Raw genomic sequence first — 24,240 nt, 5'->3', positions numbered from 1 at the left:
TCAAAATACTACCTCCAAGCTCATCCAAAAATTTTAAAGGAGATAATGGACCATTCTTGCCACTTTCACCCTGCAATTTATAGCTTCTGCATACTTCCGCTATAATCAGAGATGATCAAGTTTTTGTTGAATAATCTGACGATTCTAACAACTCTTTTTGGACCAATTAACTTTCTTCATTATGGGCTCAGTTTAGTGTTGAGAGCACACTCCATGAATTCTATTACATTTTTTCAACTAAAAACATTCTAAAAATGAGTTCACGTTATTTCCTCTCCATTTAGCTACAATGTATATTTCCCACAACTATAGACTATCACACACCTAATATGGCACTATTGTTTCTCCATTCTTTTTCTTCCTCTTTCCTTGTACGGTTTCCTGGTTTTTGTTCCTTTTTTAAGATACACATTGCACCTGTAGCATGATGTGTGTAATACCACTGAGGTAAGGGGAAGAGGAATCTATTTTTAAATGTGTTTTTTTTTTTAAATAAATCTTTATTAAAATTCTCTTAGTAACAAATAGGTATTACTGGAAGATGATGCAAAGACGTACATCTTAATGAAAAGCTAGTATATTAAGTATTATGGTTTTTTTTCTGAACAAAGCTATGTCCATCAATTGCCCTAGTCAGTAAAGAGAACTTTTCAGATGAAACAAAAATCATCACATGGTAGCTACACTGCCACAGATGCATGGTTCTTTTCTCTACATTCTCTTTATACATTCTCTTTATCCTGCTTTCAGACCACTCCCATTCAGTATTATTTCTTGCTAAATCCAGACTAGACATTTACATTATAGGTGAATAAATGTGTTTTTCCACTTATTCTCCCAACTTATTTAAAACATACATATATACCAAGGTCTCATGGAAATGAAAAAAATAAAGGATACAAATTACGACTAGAAATATTGTGGGCAGGAATTGTGTAACTTGTCCTACAAAGCATTACCAACTCACCTTAAACCTGACTTGAAATATCCCTATCCTTCATTGCTGAGTCTCAAAGACAAGAACGGTGGTCTTTTTGTGATGTGATCTGACAGTTAGGTTTTAGTCTTTTCCTTAACAATTAATTTCATTTCTGACAGATAGTAAGCAAAATGGGAAACTAAGATGCCAGAGATGTAACAACACGGCACTAATCTAATACACTACATAGTAACATAAGATATCAAAGTATGAGCATATGATCTCTTCTTTGTATTACTTGATTAGAAAGTCTATATAGTACCATGCTTACACATGGATTCCATAGCAAATCATTTATTAATAAAATAAAAAGTATCTGGCTAAGTGTAACTATTTAATATTTGTGGGGGGCAAAAGGGAAACATTTCCATTTCTTCAGAATTCAAAAAAGTCATTCACTTATTTTTTAATTAAACTTATTCTGAAGAAACAAGGTTTTGACCAAAATAACTTTTCATAACAAAAATCTGTTGTGGTAAAGAAAGATATTTGCCATTAAAAAAAAAAAAGTTTTGTTGGAATGCTTTTGACTAACTCTACACCTATGATAGCCTGTTCATGCCCTTCCTTCCTCCAAGCAATCTTAATTTCCCATCACTCAGCTTTTTTGACTGTTTAATGTTGATGCCACCTAAGTTGCACTGGCTAACTGTGCATTTACATCCTTTGCCATCCAAAATTCACCCTCTCCGGTGCTTTACACTCATTCCTGCTTCTTTACAATCTCTCCACAAATAATTCGATCAACTGAGATTTACATTTTAAAAGTAGTCTAGCTCAGTGGTTCTCAACCAGGGGTCCCCAGCGGTACTGGAGGGGGTCCACGTGGAACCTCTCGCAGACAGCATGTCCTTCAACCTGAATTGCTTCCCGTGGCTTGGGAGAGGAGACAGCTCCGTGCTGTCAACCCATGTTGCTTGGCATGGGTCGCCTCTCAGGAGAGGCTCCGTGCCAGCAGCCAGCAAGTCCCTCGGCCCACGCTGCTTCCAGAACCACGGGAAGCAATGCAGGTTGAAGAACGCGCTGGCTCTGTGCCGGCAGCAAGCACGTCCTTCAGTCAGCACTGCTTCCCCAGAGGACTGAGGGATGCTGCTCGGGAAGCAGCGTGGGCCGAGGGACATACAGGCTGCAGGCACAGCTATATTGTTTGGGGGAGGGGGAAATACAATTTTAATAAATTGAAAAGGGGTCCATATCCTCAAAAAGATTGGGAGCCACTGGTCTAGCTGACATCGCTTCATTTCTCCAGATGTTGTGATCTCATTCTTTCTTAATGCCTCTAGCATCTTGCCTACCACTGAGGTCAGATTTATTGCTCTATAATTTCCTGGTTCCTCCCTATTTCCAGAGAAAGCCAAGACAGATACAGAAACTGAGAGCTAGAGCACAGAACTATTTCCCCTTGTGTTGAAAAAGTGGCCAGTATGCAAAGCTGATAGTTTACCAATGTCTTTTTTCCTTCCAAACCTCAATAGCAATAGCTTTTCCTATAAGCTACAAATTGCCAGCTATACATTTTGTTATTTTCTTTGAAACAATGGAAACAGCAACTCCATTACCCTGCATTATGAATCTCTACCCCCTTCATTTCTTAATACCTATCTTATTTTTTTCCTATCATCATTACCCTGACATTTCCTCTGAAGTATCTTATATTTTACAATCAGTATCTGTAGGTGTTTTAAGCTCTTTTGTAGTGGTTGCCAGAGTCACTCCTTTGAAATACCATGAAAGTCATCAGATCCTTAAACTTATTGGAATCTTGACGGTTCTGGCTGCACAGATCAGTAGGAAAAGTCCAGAATTACATTGCAGGAAGAGTCACCCCCACCCCCACCCCAAATAAAAGGTTCAAGTAGAGGGCAATATAACAAGAGAAAAGCCATCAGAGTTGAAGAAAAACAACAACACGTGATATCCCTGGGATTGCCAAAGAAGCCAACTGGTAGAAACATAGGCTAAAGTATTTTAGACCATTGGTTTTCAAACTTTTTTTCTCATGACCCAGTTGAAGAAAACAGTTGATGTCCGCAATCTAACATAATTTGACTAGAGTTTAGGCTCGGGGCTGGAGGGACAGAGGATGAGAGCTTTGGGATGCAGGAGAGAGCTCTGGCTTGGTGGAGGTCAGGTTGGGGCAAGAGGGGCTAATCGTGAATGGCTCTCACTCAGCAGAGAGCAGCAGTGCTAAGGCAGGCTTCCTGCCTCTTCTGGCACTGCAGACCATGCTATGCCCCAGAAGCAGATTCCCAGCCAATGGGAGTGATCTTGGAGCAGCGGGAGAGCATAGAGCCCTATACACTCTCTTCCCCCTCCTCTCCCCACACGAGCCAGGCCTGCTGCCAGCTACTTCTAAGGTACAGCACAGTCTGCAGTGCCAGGACAGGCAGGTAGCCTGCCTTAACACCCACACTGATCACCTTACCTGCAGCAATGAGATCCAGTGCCAACATTCCACAACCCAATACTGGGTCGCAACCCGCTTGAAAACCATTGTTTTAGACCATCATGTTACTCTGCTCCAGCCGAATAGACTGCACACCAATCCAATGGTTTAATCATGCATATCCTGCAGTAACCTTATGCTGCGATTACAAGAGACCTCACAAGATAGTCAGGGTTGCAACATGTCAATGTCTGGCTTGGAGAGGTCTGAAGAACACTGGATTACTCAACAGGGAGTAATGATTCTTCCACGTCAGAAGACTCCAGACTCCAAGGTATCACTGCAAGGCTAGCTGCTATTGGAAGCACCATCTTACAGATGAGACAAGGAGCCGTTTGTCAAATTGTCATTAAAGATCTTCTGTTAATATCTGCTTGTTGGTCAGCCAGATACACAATTAGGTAATTACAGTGTACATGCCTAAACTTTTTCTGCCATTGCCACTGGATAAAGTGTTCTATACTCGCTGACTTAACGGCTGTACAGTGCTTGTGTTCACAGTTTAAAAATCCCACCACTACATTTGGTACCTATTGGTGCACAAAAACGCTGTGTAAATGTGTAACTGTTTTGGGATTCCCATGAGGATTTATCATCTCCATGTACATCTCTAACAAAATTCTAATTTCTATACATGATATATAAAAGACAATCCCTTCCCCAGAGTTTACAACCTACATGAGACAGACCGAAGATAGGACACACACAGAAAGGCAAATAAAGGGATGGAGAGCTGACACTGGGAAGATCCACTGGTGTGGACAGGTGAATAAAAATGGGGAAAGGAACTCAATAGGATTTTGAGACTGGCATTTACTTCAGTCTAGAGAAATTCCACATAAAAGGGCATCCATCCAAACCTCATGCCACTCAAATACATTTAAAAACACAGTAACATTGAGTTCCAACATCTGAAACTATTGAGAGCAAATGATCTCCTCTCTCATAACATTTAATCACTGGTCATGGGATTTATAGACCTTAATTTACCCATAATGCCTTCCCACAAGAAAAAATCCCAGCCTCCAGTTTCTCGCCCCTCTACCCAAGTAACATTGTGTATGTATGTGCACATACAGTATAATCTCCTAAACACAACAAAGTCTCCATTTCTTCACTCCAAATTTCCCACATGTGCATGAAGCAATTCTTTAAAGAGAAGTCAGGGTTTCTATTGTTTTCATACACATAGCTGATGAGCAAGCACTTGTTCCACCCTGGTTAGTGCTTCAGAGTTATGCACTGACAACTGAAAAAAAAAAGTGAGTTCATTCATGAATTCTTATCTATCTGACTGGCTGAGGTTAGAGGCGTCATGGAGATACCACTGGCCTCTCCATAAATAAACATCTGAACTACTGGAAGTGGCACTTCCTTTAAGTGACTGACTCATGGGGCTGCACAGAAAAAAAAGTTTAATTTCACTTCTCCATTTGTAGTTTTGACTTTGAAACAAAAACAAACAAACAAAAAAGACAAGGATGCTCCCCGAGAAAGCCATGGTATTTCTACTTCTACCAGGCCCAAAACACCTGCTCTAGATAATAATGACATATAGAGCACCTGCCATCTAAAGCACTTTACTAGCTGATTTACGCATACCCGAATCACTGCAACCACTGAAACGCAGCATCCGCTGGGGGAAAATGTAGCAACTGTTTAACTGCACATAGCCATGCTGTTCAACCGTTCAGGGTAGAAATTGGAAGATACCTCATCCAACTGAAATTGCAAAGGGAATTTAAGGTAGGTAGAAGATAATTACCCAAACTGGCACTTGGCCAGTCAGTCTCCAGGGTTAACACTGATTACACTTGTGAAAAGAACCATGGGATCTTTAAAGACCACAAGCAGTCAAGATCTTGGTTTTACTTGTTACCCAAAAGACAAACTGTACACATTTACTATCTCTGTAATCCCCTCCTTTGTAGTCCTTCCTTACTATTTAGATCCTTCTTTCACAAATTCATAGTACCAAGCATCCGTTTTGGAAAAATCCTCTAGCTGGAGCAGCTAGCCCTGCAGACATAGCAAATTAATCTGATCTTTTATAAGTGTAGATCTATAACAAGCATTGTAGATGTTAAGTCACTTAAAAGAAAATCCATACTCAAATGGTGGACCAACGATATGGCGAAGAATGAATTTGAGCAGTTAACTGCAGATTATGTAGCACTGGGAAGAAGGATCAAGGAATCTGAAGCGCAAGTGGTGTTCTCGTCCATCCTCCCTGTTGAAGGAAAAGGCCAGGGTAGGGATCGTCGAATCGTGGAAGTAAATGCGTGGTTGCGCAGATGGTATTGGAGAAAGGACTTTGGTTTCTTTGACCATGGGACTTCGTTTCAGGTACAAGGATTGCTAAGAAGAGATGGGATCTACCTAACCAAGAGAGGAAAGAGCATCTTTGCGGGCAGGCTTACTAACCTAGTGAGGAGGGCTTTAAACTAGGTTTGTTGGGGGATGCTGACCTAAGCCCTGAGGTAAGTGGGGTAGTGGGATACCGGGAAGAAACACAAGGAGGAAAGAGCAACAAAGGAGGACCCCTGATATGAATGGAGAAGGTAAGGCAAATCAACTATTTATCTAAGGTGTTTGTACATGAATGCAAGAAGCCAGGGAAACAAACAGGAAGAATTAGAAGCCCTGGCACAGTCAAAGAACTATGATTTGATTGGATAACAGAGACTTGGTGGGATGACTCACATGACTGGAGCACTGTCATGGAAGGGTATAAACTGTTCAGGAAGAACAGGAAGGGGAGAAAAAGAGGAGTTGCGCTGTAGGTAAGAAAGCAGTATGATTGCTCAGAGCTCGAGGATAGACAGGGAGAAAAGCCTGTTGAGAGTCTATGGGTTAAGTTTAGAGGTGAGAGCAACAGGGATGATGTTATGGCTGGTGTCTGCTATAGACCACCAGACCAGGTGGATAAGGTAGACGAGTATTTCTTTGGACAACTAAGAGAAGCTTCCAGATCACAGGCCCTGGTTATTATGGGAGACTTCAATCACCCTGACATATGTTAGGAAACCATGACTGGTGTGGGAAAAGTGAATAAGGAAAAGTTATTTACATATTCCCACAATATAAGAACTAGGGGTCACCAAATGAAATTAATAGGCAGTAGGTTTAAAAACCAAAACAGAAGGAAGTTTTTCTTCACTTAGCGCACAGTCTGTGGAACTCCTTGCCAAAGGATGTGGTGAGAGTTATGACTTTGACGGGGTTCAAAGGGGAGCTAGATAGATTCATGGAGGTTAGGTTCATCAATGGCTATTAGCCAGGATGGGTAGGAATGGTGTCCCCAGCCTCTGCTTCTCCAAAGGTGGGTGACGGCAGGAAATGGGGGGGGGGGAGGAAATCACATGAGGATTACCTGTTGTATCCCCTCCCTCTGAGCCATCTGGTATTGGCCACTGTCGGCAGACAGGTTACTGGGCTGGATGGACCGTTGGTCTGACCCAGTATGGCCGTTCTTATGAGAGTTGCCAGAAGATCTAGAGAAGTGATTATTCCCTTTTATTCGGCATTGGTGAGGCCACATCTGGAGTACTGCGTCCAATTCTGGGCCCCCCACTAGAGAAAGGATGTGAACACATTGGAGAGGGTCCAGCAGAGGGCAACCAAATGATTAGGGGGCTAGAGCACCTGACCTACAAGGAGAGGCTGACGGATTTGGGCTTATTTAGTCTGCAGAAGAGAAGAGTGAGGGGGGATTTGATAGCAGCCTTCAATTTCCTGAAGCGAAGTTCCAAAGAGGATGGAGAGAGGCTGTTCTCTCAAGTTGCAGTGGGGGAGGTCTAGGTTGGATATTAGAAAAACTATTTCACTAGGAGGGTGGTGAAGTATTGGGATGGGTTAACTAAGGAGGTGGTGGAATCTCCATCCCTACAGGTTTTTAAGTCCCGGCTTGACAAAGGCCTGGCTGGGATGATTTAGTTGGGATTGGTCCTGCTTTGGGGCAGGGGGCTTGACCCAATGACCTCCTGAAGTCTCTTCCAGCCATATGATTCTTCCAGCCTCTCCCCCTCCATGCAAGAGAATCAATCTGAAGACCAATCTCATCACTGTTGCCAATGAAACTTAGAATATAAGAGTGCTAGCATATGTGATCTCCTGGAAAGCAAAGAAGAGATACCCTACCACTTCTAAAATCACCCATCAGCAGGTTAGTAACTAATAACTGTATTTCAAGTGAAAGGAAATAAGGGGCAAAGTGTTTGTCAGGAGGGATGGAGAAGAGGGGAAAGGCTGTGGGGAACCAAGAGATGGGGTTCACTCAGATGCAAAACACCAAGATGAATATGCAAACTGCGCACAAAATTTGAATCTCAAAGTACACATCATCATGCACTGCTATTTACCCCTTACACACAAAAAGAGTCACAACACACATGCTCAACAAGTGGTCTTGTCACAGTAAGTGACAGATTATAATCTCTGATGCCTGAAGGACAGTGTCTCTAAAGGCATCTAAAAAGCAATTCAACAATCTTGAATTAAGACTCGCCCTGCGGCCATACTGCAGAGTATGAAGAACCAGTATCTGTGTTCAGTTTATCTTTTATCATAAGAAGCACTGAAATTCCAGTTTTCAATTTAAAGGTCATTGTCAACTTGAAACCTAATCAGACTTTAAAAAAAAAAAAAAAAAAAAAAAAAAAAAAAAAAAGGATAAAAATAATTTTGGATACTACATCTGCCCTTGAATCCCCCCTTGAACATTGTTTGTGAATTTACAACCATGCTTTCTTATTAAAAATAAGTTTCTCTGTGTCTCGCTGTACTTGAGAGAAATATCAATGCAAACAAAGGAAGACTGACTACAATAAAACTGTATAGACAAAGTGCTGCCAATGCACTAGGGATGTGAACGTGTACACAGTTAACCGATGAGCCTGGGCTCATCGGTTAACCCTAATGGTTACATGCAGCCGCCTCCTCCCCCACCCCATCCCGCCCACATTGGTATCTGGGGAGGCGAGAGCTGGTGTGTATGGGAAGCCTGCTTTAAGTGGGCTCCCTGTGTGTACCAACTCCCGCAGAGCAGCCTGCACCACCTCCAACCGAATACCTCTCTCCAGAGCATCATGGACAGAGGCAGACCAGCACCAGATCCCATGGAGCTAACTGCCCTCTGCACTGCTGCCTGATACCAAGGCAGCAGCACAGGGGACAGTTGAGGGAGGTGGGGGGGGGAGGGGGAGAGGAGAGTCGGTGCTCGCAAGGAGCTGGCTTCAAACCGGTTCCCCACGAGCACCAGTTCCTGCCCGATCCCCCTGTGTGTAAACGTGTAACTGCTGTAAATTTCAACAGTTACACGTTTACAAAAATAAAAGCATTTTAACATCCCTACGATGCGCATACACACAAAATACAAATTTCTGACCAACCTCTTTCATCTGAGCTGTTATTTGTAAGTAGGTAAAAAAAAAAAAAAAAACACACAGGCAGAAAGTCCACAGTGTCCCTTTAACTGCAAGAGTTTCTAGGATCCTAAACTGGAAAATGAAATGTAAGCATTTTTTTTCCTTGCCTTGTTTTACCTGATCAAAATGTCTCTCTCAAACATTTATTGCACAAGGCAATTTAGATTCTTCAGAACTATCCAGTGTCATGAATTAAGATTTTTATTTATTTCTCTAAGATCTAGAAAGGGGACATTTGCATCCATAAAAGAAGCATAAATGATGTCAGAAACAAATCAGAATGAAAGACTGAATAAAAAATTATTGTGCTTTCAAATAGCCTTGTCAAATTCTCATGACCAACCATCAGATAAGAACAGAAAACTAAAATGTATACCAGATTATAGAAAACAATAATTTTCCTTTTATTTTAATAACATGGATTTTATCAATTTTATTCTTGCTGCAGAATCCTTAACCTTTATCAAGATTATGATAAGGCATGCCATTTCTTCTTCTCCAAAAAATTATTTTGAACCTTTAGGTTACATTACTTTGTTGTTGCAAACTGTCCAGAAAGATCCTGAGTTTGCAGAAGCAGGAAGCTGGAGGATACAAAATCTGTTGTTGTCTACAACAAATGATGAGATTATGAAAAGCAACTAATGCTGTTCTCTCCTTTCCAGGAAACAATAGCAAAGTACAGAGAAACAGGCACGCCAAATACCTCACAGCATAAAAACACTGTTCCTAAGGCAGAAAAAAAGCATATAGTAAAATTTCACTTACTCTTTCTTAGCAAGACCTTGAAGGAGTGAGGGAATGTCCAGTAATGCAGCAAGACAGAGAGATATGTAATTACTTTGTCAACTGTATTTCAGTTCTCTCTGCCCCACCACTCCTTCAGAAGAACTCCAATAAAGTTTTATTTTACCAGTGTTAAAACGGATGTATATAGAGTGTGCAAAATTAATGCTTCTGTATCCTTTGCTGTCCAAATGAAGAGTCACCTTGGAGACAATTATATTTTCTGGTGAGACATGCTCACAGAAAACATGTTCTATAGATACATTTAAAAGCTGCACCCCAGGAGCCTCCTGCTTGCTGTGTAGGGTGTGGAAGACAGAGGAGGGGGGTGCTGAAGTCAGGGTGCCCCCTCCTACTGCCCCTGTACCTAACTCGACAGAATGTAGAGGGGCAGAGCCCCAGAGAAAGGGCGGGAAGGATCTATGGGTTTGAGATAGATCCTTGTTGACTTAAATTCAGCAAGTGTTCTTCTGCTTAAAATGGGTCACTGCAATAGTCCAACTTTCAACGCTCTACTTTCAGAAGCCTCTGCCCCCCATTAGCAACATTTTCAAACAAAATAATGGAGAGCGTTTTCTAAGAAAACCAAGATACACACATTTCACAGAGTATTGCATGCCTCACAGAAAGTCACACATCTTCCTTATATATATTTACCATTAGGAAAGTTCAGGTTTTAAGAGAAAAATAAGGAAGGGCTATTGAAAGGTATATTGTTAACAGATAAGACTAAGCCAATTTGGTGGCTGACCCAGAGGGTCAGATTTGTTTTTTTAATGGGAAGGAAAAGATACCTACCTCGTTTGTGAAGCCATCCTTCCTTTACGATTGCTACTTCATTCATAATGGCAGGAATGTCTCTTGAAAAAAGAATTTATGCCAAAAGATCACTGTGTTGTTACTTCTGGATTCCAGCAGAAGGGAACACAAAAAAGGGCTTTTCTTCTCTTTCAGCTAGTTCTAGAAAGATTTAAAAAAAATCATTTTGAGGCATTTTGCATATGTGCAGTAAGGAATACAACAGAGGGTAGCTTATATAGATGTTCTAATTACAAAGTCTAAATTAGGGATTTATTCTTCAGAAGTATTTTTTATTTGGGAGAAGAAATGAATGTTTGAGGAAGTTCCATTCACTGCACAGATTGCAACTGTTGCCATGTTCTATGTCAGTACACACCCTGTTAGAAAATGGACTGCAAGACTTAATCCAGGTTTCTTCCATATCCCCACTCATGAAAATGTCTTCCCAATAGTAATTTTTCTGAGAATTTACCCAATCTAATTTTTAATATCCCCCAGCACTGCAGCTTCTACCACTTCCTTTGGAGACTTCTACAGCATCTCAAAATATCAAGATGATCTTAATATTCCACTTCATTTTTCTCTATTAACTTCATCCCATTACTTCCAGTCCCATTCCTTGACCTCTCTGAGCAATTCAACTCCCTTCTTAAATGAGCAAACAGTATGCTGGGTAAAATCATTTAACTTGCTCTTGTCATAAATCAGCCCCTTCATCTTATTACTTAAGGTCTCTGCTTATGCAGCCCCCAAACTGTATTCCTTGGTTTGCCTTGCTATCACATTTCTCTGCTCTCCACTATCATCAGTAGGCCTGTTTAACAGGTTTCTCTCCCTCACTGAAAATCATTTCTTCTCATCTCTTATCCTGCATTATCTTCCCAACTAAATCTGATTTTGTTAGTTATTTTCTGCCCACACTGCCAATATCTCCAAGTTTCTTCTTAGAATTTCTCAATAGTCAGACATCTTCAACTTTATCTAGCTCAGTAACATGGGGAGTATCATCAAAATGCAATTTATGCCATATTCAAGATTAAATCAAAACCACTAGACAGCTCCCTCTGCCACTCACCTCACTATACTGGCATTTATCATTGTCACTCCTCTTCTGTAAGGATCACATCTTTATCCTATTCAATCCGTGACATCTCTACTTGAATTGGCAACAAATATACCAGTTATAAGGGTAGAGGTCCATTAGGAACTAAGGATGTTAAATTTAGATTAATCGTCTAATCGAATAATCAATGTAATTTGCATCAACTATTCAAATACAGGCAGTCCCCGGGTTACCTACAAGATAGGGACTGTTGGTTTGTTCTTAAGTTGAATTTGTATGTAAGTCGGAACAGGTACATATTGTAGGGGAAACTCTAGCCAAACATTTCTCCAGAGCTCAGTTTTATTCTCCCACACCTCACTTCCCTCAGTCCTTTATTCTCAAGCTGAGGTGTCTGCTGAGAAAAGCCACTCCGCGTCTCCCTAGTCTGCTGGGGGGGCGCTAGCTTCGCGTCTCCCTGGTCTGCTGGGGGGAAGCAGCTAGTGCGGGGTTGCCTCACCCCATTTGTAAGTAGGGATCCGATGTAAGTCGGATCCATGTAACCCGGGGACTGCCTGTAGTCAAGAAGGGCGCCTCCACCTTTGAAATGTAGCAAGAGCCCTGCTGGCTCTTCCTACATTTCAAAGGCTGAAGAGCCATAGGAAGCATGGCCAGCAGGGAACTCTAGCAGTCCCTCACTGGCCCTGCGCTCCCTGCTTTGTACATTTCAAAAACAGGGAGTGCAGGGGAGGGGGGCTGTTTGAGTCACCGGCTGGCCACAGGCTCCCCGCAGCGCTTCTGCTTTGGAAATTACTACAGTTAAAAGACAGAAGCACCACCAGTTCCCTGCCTCAACCCCTCCCCTTGTCCCCACAGAAGTGCTGGGGGGAACTAGCTTTTAAACCAGCTCCCCCCAGCACCAGATCCTGCTCCCCACTCTTGCTGCCTCTCTCTGATAGAGGCAGCAAGGGAGGGGAGGGGAGGGAAGCAACTAGTCGACTATCCGATAAGCATTTGCTTATCCGATAGTTGACTAGTCACTTGCATCCCTATGAGGAACTGGACTAAGATAACTAATTTCATGTTATCCATTAAGAGGATCACTGATGGTAACAACCTACAGTCATCATAAACCTGGGTTAGGACTGTACATCTATAGAAATAGGAGAGATGCCAGACCTGCTGTCTAATGAAGTTAAATTGTTATATCAATTAGGGATGTAAATGAGTAGTCAAATATATAATTAACGGATAAGTCTATTGGTTAATCCTCTCAACTATTCACATCCCCCCCCACATTGCTGCCTCTGTATCAAAGGCTGCGGGGGGGGGGGGGGGGGGGGAGAGCAGGAACTGTATTAAAAGCCTGTTCCCCTGAGCACTGCCTCCATGGTGACGTTGCTGCAGGGGGGAGGCAGAGGAAGCTACTGCGAAGCAGCCCTGGTTACTTTGCAGCAGCAGCCCCTGTTCAATGGGGGGTCTGAATGCCCCGTGGAGCAGCCTCTGTCCACAGCAGCCCTGACTGGCTGCAGACAGAGGCTTCCTCGTGGCAGCCCCGCCCCACAGCAGCCTCTGTTCGAGGAGAGCTCAGACATCCTGCGGACAGGGTCTGCTGCCACTGTATCAGAGGCAGCGACGTGAGGTGGCAGGCAGCTAGTCCATGAGGGGAGCTGGTTTTCAAACTGGCTCCCCTTATGGACCGGCTCCTGACTGGCACCCCGTGCTGCTGCCTCGGATACAGAGGCAGCAGCATGAGGTGGCAAGGGGCTCCCTAGGAGTGGGACTGGAGCACACTGGCTGCCAGCCCCACCCCTGGGGACCACAGAATAGTTGAGCAACCGCTAGGAATTCATGCAGTTACTAGACTATTCAATTACCCCAAAAAAGCAGAAGCCCTGCAGGAAGCGTGGGGCCAGTGGGAACTCCTCTGCTGGTCCCGCACTCCCCACGGGGCATCCATTTCAAAGACTGAGGCGTGGCAGGGAGCTGCACTTCTGCTTTGGCAATGTACAAGAGCTCCACAGGGGCTCTTGTACATTGCAAAGGATCAAGCACCCCACACTCCCTATTTCAAAGGCTCAGGTGCCACAGAAAGTGCAGGGCCATTTATTATGGGTTTGAGTGTCATCTCACAACTTTCCAAGGGAAGGTGGAATCTTATTCCACTACTCCTGAAATAGCTCAGTTAGGAGATCATGATTTTGGAGTCATTCTGTTCCAGGGAGGGAGTGGCAATATGGATTTAGTACCACATGCCCTCCCAAATATGCTGGTGTAAATTAGGGATGTAATCGTATAGTTGATTAACCGATAAGCAAAAGCTTATCGGTTAATGCTATAGACTACATGCATCCCATCTCTTCCTCCCTCCCCACCACCAGTAAATTTTTTAGCAGGCTGGCCAGCAGCCCAGTTCAGTCCTGGCTTGCACTGCGTTCTAGACCTACCCCCGCTGCAGCTCTGCATTTAACAGGTATTAGGAGCCAGACCAACAGACAACCCGGCTCAGTTCCAGCTTGTGCTGGGTCTAGAAGCTCAGACCCCTCCCTCGGGACAGGGGCTGCCCGGGGATTACAGAATAGTTGACTAACCAATAAGAATTCATGAGGTTAATCAACTATTCAATTAACCGATATTTAACACACACACCCTAGTGTAAATACACTGCCAAGCAGTATATTTTGCTCCTTTCCAACTCTTCAGGGAGACAGGAAGATAAAGTGGTTCTGTGCACTGAAGTGGCACTTTGACACAAAGAATTAAGGTCAGTCTGGCCTTATGTTCCTTATTCAGCTATGCTCACGTGTTAGAGAGAGCAAACTCATTTCAAATATCTTTCACAACACAGAAAAGTAGGATGTCTTACCACGGTGTAGTTGGACGCAAAGCATAACTTCACTAATCCTGCTGCAATTTCAATTGCAATACAAATTATATACAGTGCAATTCAACCGAGAAAGTAGTAGTTTTTGGAAGACACAATGATAACATAAAGATCTCACACAAGAAGAGAAAGTCCAGCCTGCTGTGTGGGTCTATGCATTAGTGAATATGGACAAATGGAAGATTTGTCTTTTGCACAGTCTGAAAAAATTGATGATCATAAGGCTCATTAAGTAACTTTAGGAATGGTTCCCAGTGAATACACATCATCGAAGATGACTATGCCCTGCTTGTATAGCTTGTATTGACACACAACTGAGTGACAGTAGGAACTGCCAATGAACAACTCTTTCTTTCTCTCATTTTTTAAAGATTTGTTTCTTTAACTCCTTTTTCAATACCAAAATACCACCTGTACTCATCAGGCAGATTAAAATACCATAAATGATGAACTGTATAAATAAATAATACCTTATATCCCACTCCTGGTTATTCTACCATTGTCAGGTAGTTGATAAGTACGTGAATAAAATTAAGTTGGGAAAATTCAGTATAATGTATGTTTCTAAAATTATCAGTAACTCCTTGGCTGTGTCTAGACTGGCCAGTTTTTCCGGAAAATCAGCCGCTTTTCCAGAAAATCTTGCCAGCTGTCTACCCTGGCCGCTTGAATTTCTGCAATAGCACTGACTTCCTACTGTAAGAAATCAGTGCTTTTTGCGGAAATACTATGCTGCTCCCGTTCGGGCAAAAGTCCTTTTTGCGCAAAAGGGCCAGTGTAGACAGCTGAGATTTGTTTTGCACAAAAAAGCCCCGATCGCGAAAATGGTGATCGGGGCTTTTTTGCACAAAAGCACGTATAGATTGGCCACAGACGCTTTTCCGCAAAAAGTGCTTTTGCGAAAAGCGTCCGTGCCAATCTAGACGCTCTTTTCCGAAAATGCTTTTAACGGAAAGCTTTTCCGTTAAAAGCATTTCCAGAAAATCATGCCAGTCTACACGTAGCCCTTGTGTACTGGCATAATGAAAAAAGACTTAAGGGACAGCCCAAACTAATCTTCCAATAAAAGGTAGAGTAGAGCTATACTTATTATATTATATATGGGGCTGCCTCTTCAGGCAGGAAATGGCCTAATTAAGGTGCTCTCTTGTAAAGTCTTTCAAATGTGCCCCTCCCTGTAGTAGGAGCCCCCTAAAAAATTAAGAGATGCACCTGTTCTCCTCTTACAGAGAGCAAGCTCCCTCCTTTCATTTTGTTTTCATTACTGCACAATCTGTGGAGCCAGGTCAGGCTCAGGGAAAAACGTGCTGTGATCTCGCTAACAGAGGATGAGGGAAAATACCACCACTCTGTAGTCACAATGACAGCCTAAGGGAAGCAACAGATTCTGGGGGCAGTGCCATGTCCTCAGTGAAAGCATTTGAAAGGCCTGCCCCCCCTCGCTGCCTCTGTAGGTCACAGAGGCTGTGTCTAGACTACATGCCTCTGTCGGCAGAGGCATGTAGATTTGTTTGTTCAGCAAAGGCAAATGAAGCCGCGATTTAAATGATCGCGGCTTCATTTACATTTACATGGCTGCCGCGCTGAGCTGACAAACAGCTGATCAGCTATTTGTCAGCTCGCGCGCTAGTCTGGACGCTCCCCTGCCGACATCAAAGCCCTTTGTCGGCAGCCCCGTTATTCCTCGTGGAATGAGGTTTACCGGGGCTGCCGACAAAGGGCTTTGATGTCGACAGGGGGAACGTCCAGACTAGCGCGCGAGCCGACAAACAGCTGATCAGCTGTTTGTCGGCTCAGCGCGGCAGCCATGTAAATGTAAATGAAGTCGCCATCATTTAAATCGCGGCTTCATTTGCCTTTGCTGAACAAACAAATCTACATGCCTCTGCCGACAGAGGCATGTAGTTTAGACGTACCCAGAGTGTGAGGCAGCGAGGAGGGGCAGGCAGGTAAGCTGAGCCGGCATGCACAGAGAGCCAAAAGTGCATTGGCTCCAGCTTGCCCCCCTCACCCTCCTTGCTGCTGCCTCTCTATCAGAGGTAGCAGTGCAGGAGTAGAGTGGGGCAGATGGATCCAATGCTCATGGGGAGCCTGCTTCAAGCCAACTCCTCATGGGCACCAGTTCCCGCTTCCCTTCCTCCCACCCCAGCCACTGCCCATGATACAGAGGCAGCAAAGGGGAGGAAAGTCCGTGTAATTGATAAGATTAACCAATAAGCCAAGGCTTATCCGTTAAATGTGTAGTGGACTACACACTGACACCCCGAATGCAGAGGCTCAGAGCTCTTGCACAGGCAGGGAGCTCAGCTGACCAGCAGAGAGAGGGGTGTCTCGCTAAGCAGAAGCTTCAAATAGAGTGCCTCCCAAAGCAGGTGAAGGGGGTGATGAGGGAATAAGTGGCTAGGGGGAGAATATCTGAGGGGGAGGGAGTAATTTGCTGTTGTGTGAGTCAGAGGGGAGGGGAGTGCAGTTTGGAGAGTCCCATCTGTGCAGAGAGAGAGAGAGAGAGAGGCAGAAACCTGAACTCTCCTCATGCCTTGTGGGCTGGGAGGAGGGAGATAAGGGGCTGATTGCATGGGGTAGGTTGGTGCTGGCATTGGAGTGAGGTGGACTCGGAGGGAGTTTATGCTGTGTGCCCTGGAGTGAGGCAGAGGATGGGTGGCGAGTTTGTTTGTGCTGTGTCCTGTCCTGACTCCCAGCTAGATTGCTGGTGCCTGCAAGTTTGAGAAGCAGGATTTTATCCCAGCCCCAAGCTGAGCTGGGGGGAGAAGACTGTACAGAGGTAGATGGGGAAAGAGGGTGGGTGGATGCTGGCATCTGTGCAGTGAGGTGGAGGGCAGTTTGGCTGGGGTGTCCTGACTCACTTGCAGTCCTCTCTATCTGGCTGGCTTGGTGGGAGGGGTGGAAGGGAAAGGAGGCTGCATGCGGGGTGGTTGTGCCAGGACATTTGCATGGTTACATTTCATGGTTACAAAGTTTACACAGGTGTAAGATAAGAAAGAAAATTATTATTTTTAACAGATTTTTTTTCCAGGTGTTGCAGATGTCTGCAATGATTTTTTTTTAAATCCTGTGTTACTAATTAAGACACAGTATATTGTATTGCACTAAGACCAGATCTTTGCTCTGTGGTAGAGTTCTGGCTCTTATGAGTCAGAAGTAGCAAGTACTAGGTGGCTACGTCTACACTGGCCACAATTTCGGGAAAAGGGATGCAAATCAGGTAAGTCAGGATAGGGAAATCCGCGGGGGATTTAAATATCCCCCGCGGATTTAAATAAACATGTCCGCCACTTTTTTTCCGGCTTGGGGAAAAGCCGGAAAAAAAGCGTCTAGACTGGCGCGATCCTCCGGAATAAAGCCCTTTCAAGTAGGAATAAGAGATCCTCCAGAAAAGGGCTTTATTCCGGAGGATCGTGCCAGTCTAGACGCTTTTTTTCCGGCTTTTCCCCAAGCCGGAAAAAAAGCAGCGGACATGTTTATTTAAATCCGCGGGGATATTTAAATCCCCCGCGGATTTCCCTATCCTGACATCTGATTTGCATCTCTTTTCCGGAAATTGTGGCCAGTGTAGACGTAGCCGGTGTGTTGCTAGTTGTTTTATAGGATAAAACTTTATTTGTATAGCATGGATCCTAAACATTCCCCAAAGAAACTGTATAAGCCTTCATAAATGCCTTTACTCTCCTTTCCAGTGTCAGTAAATATTGTATTAATATTTGCAAGGAGAGTGTGACTATTTCTAGTTGACTCAAATTTGTTTAGCATCTTAAAGCTGAGCTATGTGTGGATAATATGCATTTTCATGTGTTTACTAGCTTGAGTTGTTAGAAAGGATTATGATACATGTACTCCAAGGATAGTGTAAATGTTTTTTATTTGATTTCATATTCAATATTGTAAGCATTGCTCCTTGTTAACTATCCCTTTTTTAATATATTTTCTTCCACACATATGGACTGTTCAAAATATATATAACGTGTGTATGTGTATTTTTTTGTTTGCGTTGCTAGTGCATATCCCCTCACTACCTTAATATTGGTGTTGCACATAAGAAATTTCAACCTGCCCAAAAGACAATTCAACCCACCCAAAGATAGAAAATGTTAGAGAGAACACTGGTTGTGGGGCATCAATTATGTATGATTACCAATGTTCTTCATTAGCCTGGCAGATGTTCCACCTAACCCACCAGCATGTCAGAACAGATATTTTGTCATCATTATACATGAAGCTTATGGTAAGGCTTGGAAAAGATTTTCCAAATATTGCAAGTGAGAGTAAAAAAATCACAAGTTAAGCGCAAAAGAAAACTATAGAACATGTCTCATTTTCTGTGACTCCACAACTTAATCTAGACTTCCAAACTGCAGTTTGCATTGCTTACTGCTCTCATGTCTTTAATGATCTAAGACCCAACAGACAAGGTGAGAATTCTATTCAAGATGTGGCGTGGGAAAGCTATACAGCCATGGCCACCAACCTGTCAATTGTGATCAACCAGTCGATTGCGAGGTGTTCCGGGCCCCTTATTTCCCCCCACCCCCAAGAAGCCACACTACCTACCTCCAGCAACAATGGAGGTAGTGGCAGCTTCCCGCGGGGTAGACGGAAGTCCTGCAGCACTTCCGGGGGTTCCGGAAATGCACTGGCTGCTTCCTTGCCCCAGGTCTGTGGCGTGTGGAGTCCCCAAAGGCTCACGTGCTGGGACTTCCATTCGCTGCAGAAGAGGAGAGTCGGGCCGGGGGGGGGGGGGGAGGGAAGGCAGAGGCTTCCCTGCACCACGGGAGGCTCATGCCAGCCCCGGAGGAGGCACGCAACAGGACTTCTTCCTCCACGGGAAGTGGGGGGGGGTGGGGAAGTCAGCCCCAGATGGGGCACGTGCATGGGCTTCCCTGCTCCATGGGAGGGGGGAGTCAGGCCCGGAGGGGGCACACGACAGGGGCTTCCCTGCTCTGTGGGAGGCGCACACTGGCCCCAGAAGAGGCATGCGACAGGGCTTCCCTCCTCTGCAGGGGGGAGTCCTGGGAGGAGGCGGGTACAGGGGACTCTCTGTCCCCACTGGCACCCTGTCCCCTACCACAGAACCCTGTCCCCTGCCCTCCCGGCACCCTGTTCCCACTCCCCTGCCCTCTGCTGCAGAACCCTGCTCCCACTGGCACCCTGTCCCCTGCCGCAGAACCCTGTCCCCTGCCCTCCCAGCACCCTGTTCCCTCTCTCCTGCCCCCAGCTGCAAAACTCTGTCCCCACTGGCACCCTGTCCCCTGCCCCAGCACCCACTAGCACCCTTCCCCAGTGCCAAGTCCCCTGCTCCCACCAGCACAGTTGGAGCCACATTAGTGAGGCTTGGGGGATGGGGGGTTGAGGAGGGGTGTTTTTTGCATCTCACTTGTGTGTCCCCAACTGACTTTCCTGTGGGTCAGTGACCCCTGACTCAAAACAGGTTCCCTGCCCTTCTCATAAATAAAGACAATGCTGAAACTTTTTGTATTTGACATAGTAGTTTATTTAAAAATGAAGCCTGGCCAGCAAACCTCCAATTGGGGCCAAGCCCCCAGGCCACAGCATCATAACACTCCTGCACTGTCCCCTCCCCCCCGACCCTAGATACACTGGAAGCCCCTGCCCTGAGCCTCTCACATATCCCAAGCCCCCAGGCCACAGCATCATAACACTCCTGCACTGTCCCCTCCCCCCCGACCCTTCATACACTGGAAGCCCCTGCCCTGATCCTCTCACATATCCCAACCCAAATTTGTGCACCCTCACATCCACAAGCCTCTGGCTTGCTTAGTACCCCAACCCTCCATCTGACCCCAACACTGCCCAGCCTGGAGCCCCCTCCCCGAGCCAGCATCCTCTTCTCCACCTCCTCCCGCATCCAAATTTCCTCCCAGAGCTTGCACACCTCACCCCTTCCCACACCCATATCCCTCATTCCCACCCCAGAGCCTACACATCCTGTCTCAACCCAATGAGGGTACAGCTGGACTGCAAGGCTGTGTCTAGACTGGCAAGTTTTTCTGGAAAATCATCTGCTTTTCTGGAAAAACTTGCCAGCTGTCTACACTGGCCGCTTGAATTTCCAGAAAAGCACTGACGATCTCATGTAAAATCATCAGTGCTTTTCCGGAAAAACTATGCTGCTCCCGTTTGGGCAAAAGTCTTTTTCTGAAAGACTTTTGCACAAAAGGGCCAGTGTAGACAGCATAGTACTGTTTTCCGCAAAAAAGCTCCAATCGTGAAAAAGGCAATCGGGGCTTTATTGCGGAAAACCATGTGTAGATTGGCCACGGACACTTTTCTGCAAAAAGTGCTTTTGCGGAAAAGCATCCTGCCAATCTAGACGCGCTTTTCCAAAAATGCTTTTAATGGAAAACTTTTCCGTTAAAAGCATTTTTGGAAATTCATGCCAGTGTAGATGTAGCCCAAGAGTTTTTCAGGATTCCAGAGTTATCCCAGAAAAACTCTTCTACATCCAGGGATGCGTTTGTTCTTTCACTTTTTTTAGTGGAAGAGCAAATGTGCTCTTTAGGTAACCCCTATATTCCTCTTTCCACAAGGAATAAGGGGGCTTCCAAAAGAAGGGGTTTTTCTGACATTTGGTCCAGTCTAGACAGGCCAAATGTTGGAAAAACCTCTTCCTACAGAAGAATTGGGGGAAAAAAAGCAGCAGTATAAGGATTGGGGATAGCAAGTGATGGAGAGGAGGAGAATAGAGAGGGCGGGTTGGGGCTTCAAGGAAGGGGTGGGGTCTTGGGGGAAAGATGGGGTAGTAGATCTTGGTTTGTTCTGTCATTTAAAAAGTGATCTTGGGTGTAAAAAGGTTGGAGACCACTGCTATACAAGTTTAGTTCTCCTGTCTCGGATTCGGATTGTTGGGTGGACAAACTCAAAGTAGGGCAAAAGTGAGAATGACTGGAAATAGAGGACAGCTTTTCCAGACCCTTACATTTTCATTATGTTCCTCAAATGTTCTCCTCCTCTCCATCACTTGCTAAAATTCAATTTATAGTTTATAAAACTCTTGTATATGTTTCAAATTATATGAGCATATAGAGTCAGGAGACTGTAAATGGAATGAGAGGGAACACACATGTAAACAAAAGTTTTGGTCCACCCTTCGTAAGGATGAAGTAAGTCATAGATCCATTTAATTCTCAATGAATTTACTTCTAGCAAATATTATTAGCTTGCAAGTGAAAACTAGAGTTATAGATACTGCTTAATAAATTGGGATTCTTCTTTAATTAGACTGCACGCTTTCATATTTTGCAAATATCATACACAAATTCTTGATAGCCCACCTACTGAAAAAGTAAAAGGTAATGAACAATGTATTTAAACACACAAATACTTCTGTGCTATAGGTAAATATCCTGGCTGCCCCTATGAAATTAACAGCTACCTAAAGTACTCTAGTAGCCACACCACACATTTTTTTTTTTACTTGTAAACAAATATAACAAAGTTAATCCGGCCACTCCCCTTAAAAACTGCAACTTAAAGTGTACTTCCTGTCCCGATGTAAAGACAAACCAAATCAGATATTTGCTTCTTATATATTGGTAAGGGGAAATAAAGCTAACACTTCACCTAAGCAAAAAAACAAGCAAAAAAACATGCAACCACATGAGTACAAACACCACCACACCAAAATTTCTAATGCGTCTCCATATTGGTTATGATAAACAAAGTCCAAAATACACAGGTCAAATTAAGGAAACACCCACATACGCAGAGAGTGGTTTTTTTTTTCAATGAAGTTGAAGTGAGGTGAAGGTGCTAGAAGTCTCCAAGATACAATTCAGTGACCACTGAAGTTGCGGGGGGGACGGGGACTGGTCACAGTACTTCCCTAAATTGTGTCATAACTTTTGGAGAGTCTCAGAAACCTGTTATAAGCAATCAACTGACTGAAAAACAGTGCCACATAAAAGCTTGTGCAAACCAAAGGGCTCCTGATAGCCAAGGAATCCAACCAAGAAGGCTCGAAGACAGAGCCAGCCTCGCTCCTCCCCATGCATTTGTGGGGCGAAGGTAGGGTGGGAAGCAAGGCGGGAGAGTGCAAGATCCAGCTCAGCACTCCTCCCTCTGCGGGGAGACCCCCCCAAGCTCCAGTCACAAACACTTTCCTTTACTGGATTCCCAGAGCAGGCAGCCGCTTCCTGTTCGCGCAGCCCTACCCTTCCCCTCCTCGCCCCATGCCCCGATGCACACGCACAGAACGGGGAGTAAGCCCCAGGGCGCCAGCCCCCAGCCTCCTTGCAGGCTCACCCGGCGGGGTGCCGCAGCCGCCGCCACTGCGGCGCATGAAACCTCCCTCCGCCGAGGCCCGGCCCCGCGAGGGAGCCGCACGCACCATCCTGCCTCCCTCTTCCCCGGCGAGCGCCCCCCGCCCGCTCCGGCGAAGCAGGCCCCGGCGCTTCCTCCCGCCGCCCTGGCGCGCGGGGCACTTACACGCCCGGAGCGGCGGCGCTGCTGGGCGGGTTCCCCCGCGGGGCCGGCGCTAGGGCCTAGCTGGGCGCGGGCAGCCGCCTGGTCTCCCTCGCCGGCCGCTCCTCCGCCCCTTGGCGCGGGGGATCAGCCCATGGAGCGCGCCGGCCGGCCGGACCCCCGCCTGGCTCTGGCCGCTCCGGCGCTGGGCAGCCTCCGGCCGGGGCGCACGAGGGGGCGGCCGGGCCCCGAGCTGCTGGCTGCTGCCCCAGCCACCCCCCTTCAGGCTGGGCTGCTGCCGCGGCTCCCGGCTCCGCCAGCCTGCGCTCGCCTGGTCCCTCCTCTGCCTGCTGCTCGCACAGACACACACACACACACACACACACACGGGCTGTGTCTGCTCGGCGATGCCTGCGGGGTCCTACCGCCCGCGGAATCCAGCCGCCTGCAGAGCCCGGCTGGGCGGGGGGGGGGGGGGGGCAGAGAGTTCCTGCTGCAGCCCCCTTGGCGCTAGTCCAGGGCCCCCTCCCCACACACTCACAGTCGGCGCGGGGCGCCCATGCAGGTGTTTGTTCGGCATGCTGCAGGAGAAGTGGGGAACTCCGGCTAACTTCCTAACCGCACACGGGCTTATCAGGGCGGCTTGCCGCTCACACTGCTGTTTACTAAAAGGAGAGCTCGACTCACACACAACCACGCTGGTGGGACCGGAGTCCAGCTTTATTAGCTCGAATCGTAGCTCCCCACCTCCCCCCCCCCCCGCTCAAACTGTAAGGCAAACACACACAAGAGGGAAACTGACCGGATTGTGCGTTTGTAAGGACTTTTTTGTTAGCTTTGGACGGTGCCTAGCGTGGTGGGGCCCTAGCGCAGGAAGGTGTGTTACCACAATAGGATGATAACAACAACAAAACAAAAGCTGTGCGGCCAACTCTCCCAGTAGTTGGTGTTTTCAATAAAGCCCTGGGGCTTGAATTAATTTGGTAATGTGAGAATGTCAGTTCTCATTTTTTTTAAAGGTTTTTTTTAAGCCCTCGTGATTCTCAAGATGGGTCTGCAAATGCAAATCAAGTAAATTCTAAAAGCTGAGAACACAGCAGCCAACTAAAAAAACTTACACAACTGAGAGTGTTGTTGGTTTTTTTTTTAATTGAGTGAATTTTAAGCCAATCTCCTGACTGGAGAGGGCATGACTCATAATTTTTTATTCTTGGAATTGACACCTCAGTGAAGACACCCATGTATAGCCAAAAGCAACCAAAGATGTGGGCAATTGTGAGTTATAGATCAGAGAGGGAAATTAAGATATGAGACAAGAGGTATTGCAGTTAGGGAAAATAAATACATAAATACATTACAAATGTCCTAAAGGAAACAGAGTAGCAACAACAAAAGGAAAAATTATGTAGCACTTTAAAGACTAACAAGATAGTTTAATAG

At 45.5% G+C, this 24,240-nt stretch overlaps 1 protein-coding gene across 3 annotated transcripts in view; it reads right to left on the bottom strand.

Moving 5' to 3' along the window:
• The window catches only part of AKT1 (AKT serine/threonine kinase 1), a 112,710-nt gene extending 89,226 nt beyond the window's left edge, over positions 1–23,484 (bottom strand). Inside the window, exons 1-2 of one of the 3 annotated variants that reach the window (XM_089778337.1) lie at positions 23,342–23,484; positions 10,436–10,597 (exon numbers count right to left, since the gene is read on the bottom strand). In XM_089778337.1, coding sequence (XP_089634463.1) covers positions 10,436–10,481 — 46 coding nt within the window. In that variant the 5' untranslated portion in view covers positions 10,482–10,597; positions 23,342–23,484. Of the gene's footprint in view, positions 1–10,435; positions 10,598–22,641; positions 22,770–22,824; positions 23,158–23,341 lie in introns of those variants that run through there. The other 2 variants (XM_089778336.1, XM_089778338.1) reach the window with 2 other exon arrangements.
• Positions 23,485–24,240: the final 756 nt, after the last annotated feature.

This window comes from Pelodiscus sinensis, chromosome 5, assembly GCF_052426305.1.
Source record: "Pelodiscus sinensis isolate ZL-2025 chromosome 5, ASM5242630v1, whole genome shotgun sequence".
Classification (NCBI taxonomy): Eukaryota; Metazoa; Chordata; order Testudines; family Trionychidae; genus Pelodiscus; species Pelodiscus sinensis.
Note: the sequence above shows the minus strand (reverse complement) of the source record. Positions and strands in the feature narration are given on the sequence as shown.